General features: G+C 57.2%; 1 protein-coding gene across 1 annotated transcript in view; it reads left to right on the plus strand.

Annotated features, from left to right (window-relative positions):
* pik3r4 (phosphoinositide-3-kinase, regulatory subunit 4) overlaps window positions 1–1,194 on the plus strand; it is a gene marked incomplete in the record, with an annotated part of 18,136 nt that overhangs the window by 13,549 nt on the left and 3,393 nt on the right. Inside the window, 3 exon segments of the mRNA XM_014029403.1 lie at window positions 301–392; window positions 496–718; window positions 789–954. Coding sequence (XP_013884857.1) covers window positions 301–392; window positions 496–718; window positions 789–954 — 481 coding nt within the window.

Below are 1,194 nucleotides of genomic sequence, written 5' to 3' on the forward strand. Positions count from 1 at the left end.
CACACACACACACACACACACACACACACACACACACACACACACACACACACACACACGTTTGTTTCTTAACCCTGTGGGGACCTTTCATTGACTTCCATTCATATTTTTTAGCCTCACATGCTAACCCTGACCGTATTCTGTAACATTAACCTGACAGGAACTGACCTGAGCCTAAAACTGACCTAAACCTTGGTCCTAAGCCTGACCCCACACCTGGAACATGACTTTGGACCCAGTCCTGAGAGCGGCGGTGCAGTGAGGTTCTGTCTGATCCTGTGGTTCTGTTTGTGCCTGCAGCCAGGAAACACACCAAGCAGGACTCCATGATGAACGAGGAGTGGAAGAGCATGTTTGGATCTCAGGAGCCGCCGCCCACCCAGCCTGCAGCGGTAAGGTTCTGACCCAGACCATCAGGCCTCCACCACCGTGCTGACAGCCAGAGTCTGATCCAGGTGTGTGTTTGGACTAAATCAGGGTGAAATGTGTTTCCAGGCTGCAGACGGGCCGGTGACTCAGATGAAGAAGACGTCTGTGGCTCCGGTGGCGCCTGCAGCGCAGTCTGTGGTGAGCGGCCCCGCCTACCAGCGACGCATCAACACGTGTAAGGCGGAGCTTCAGCAGCTGGTGCAGCAGAAGAGGGAGCAGTGCAGCGCCGAGCAAATCGCCAAGCAGATGATGGAGAGCGCCGAGTGGGAGAGCCGGCCCCCCCCTCCAGGTAACGTCCCACCGTAGTGACGCTCCGCCGCACACAGGACGCAGAGACTCACGTGGGTCTGTGTTTTCAGGGTGGCACCCCAAAGGTCTGCTGGTGGCCCACCTGCACGAACACAAAGCTGCCGTGAACCGGATCAGGGTCTCAGACGAACACTCCATCTTTGCCACGGCCTCCAACGACGGCTCCGTCAAAGTCTGGAACAGTCTGAAGATGGAGGGCAAGACCACGACCACGAGGCGAGTCCGTCTGAGGGTCTCGCTTTATGCCTGCTCCCTTTCTCACAGGCTGCTCAGTGTAGGGGGCGGGGCTTTGGACACAATGATCAGGTCGGGTCTGATGGGGGCAGTGCAGTCTGTTTGGGGCAGTACAGTCTGTTTGGGGGGCAGTACAGTCTGTTTGGGGGCAGTACAGTCTGTTTGGGGGCAGTACAGTCTTTTGGGGGGGCAGTACAGTCTGTTTGGGGGCAGTACAGTCTG

This window comes from Austrofundulus limnaeus, unplaced genomic scaffold (genome assembly GCF_001266775.1).
Source record: "Austrofundulus limnaeus strain Quisiro unplaced genomic scaffold, Austrofundulus_limnaeus-1.0 Scaffold898, whole genome shotgun sequence".
NCBI lineage: Eukaryota > Metazoa > Chordata > Actinopteri > Cyprinodontiformes > Rivulidae > Austrofundulus > Austrofundulus limnaeus.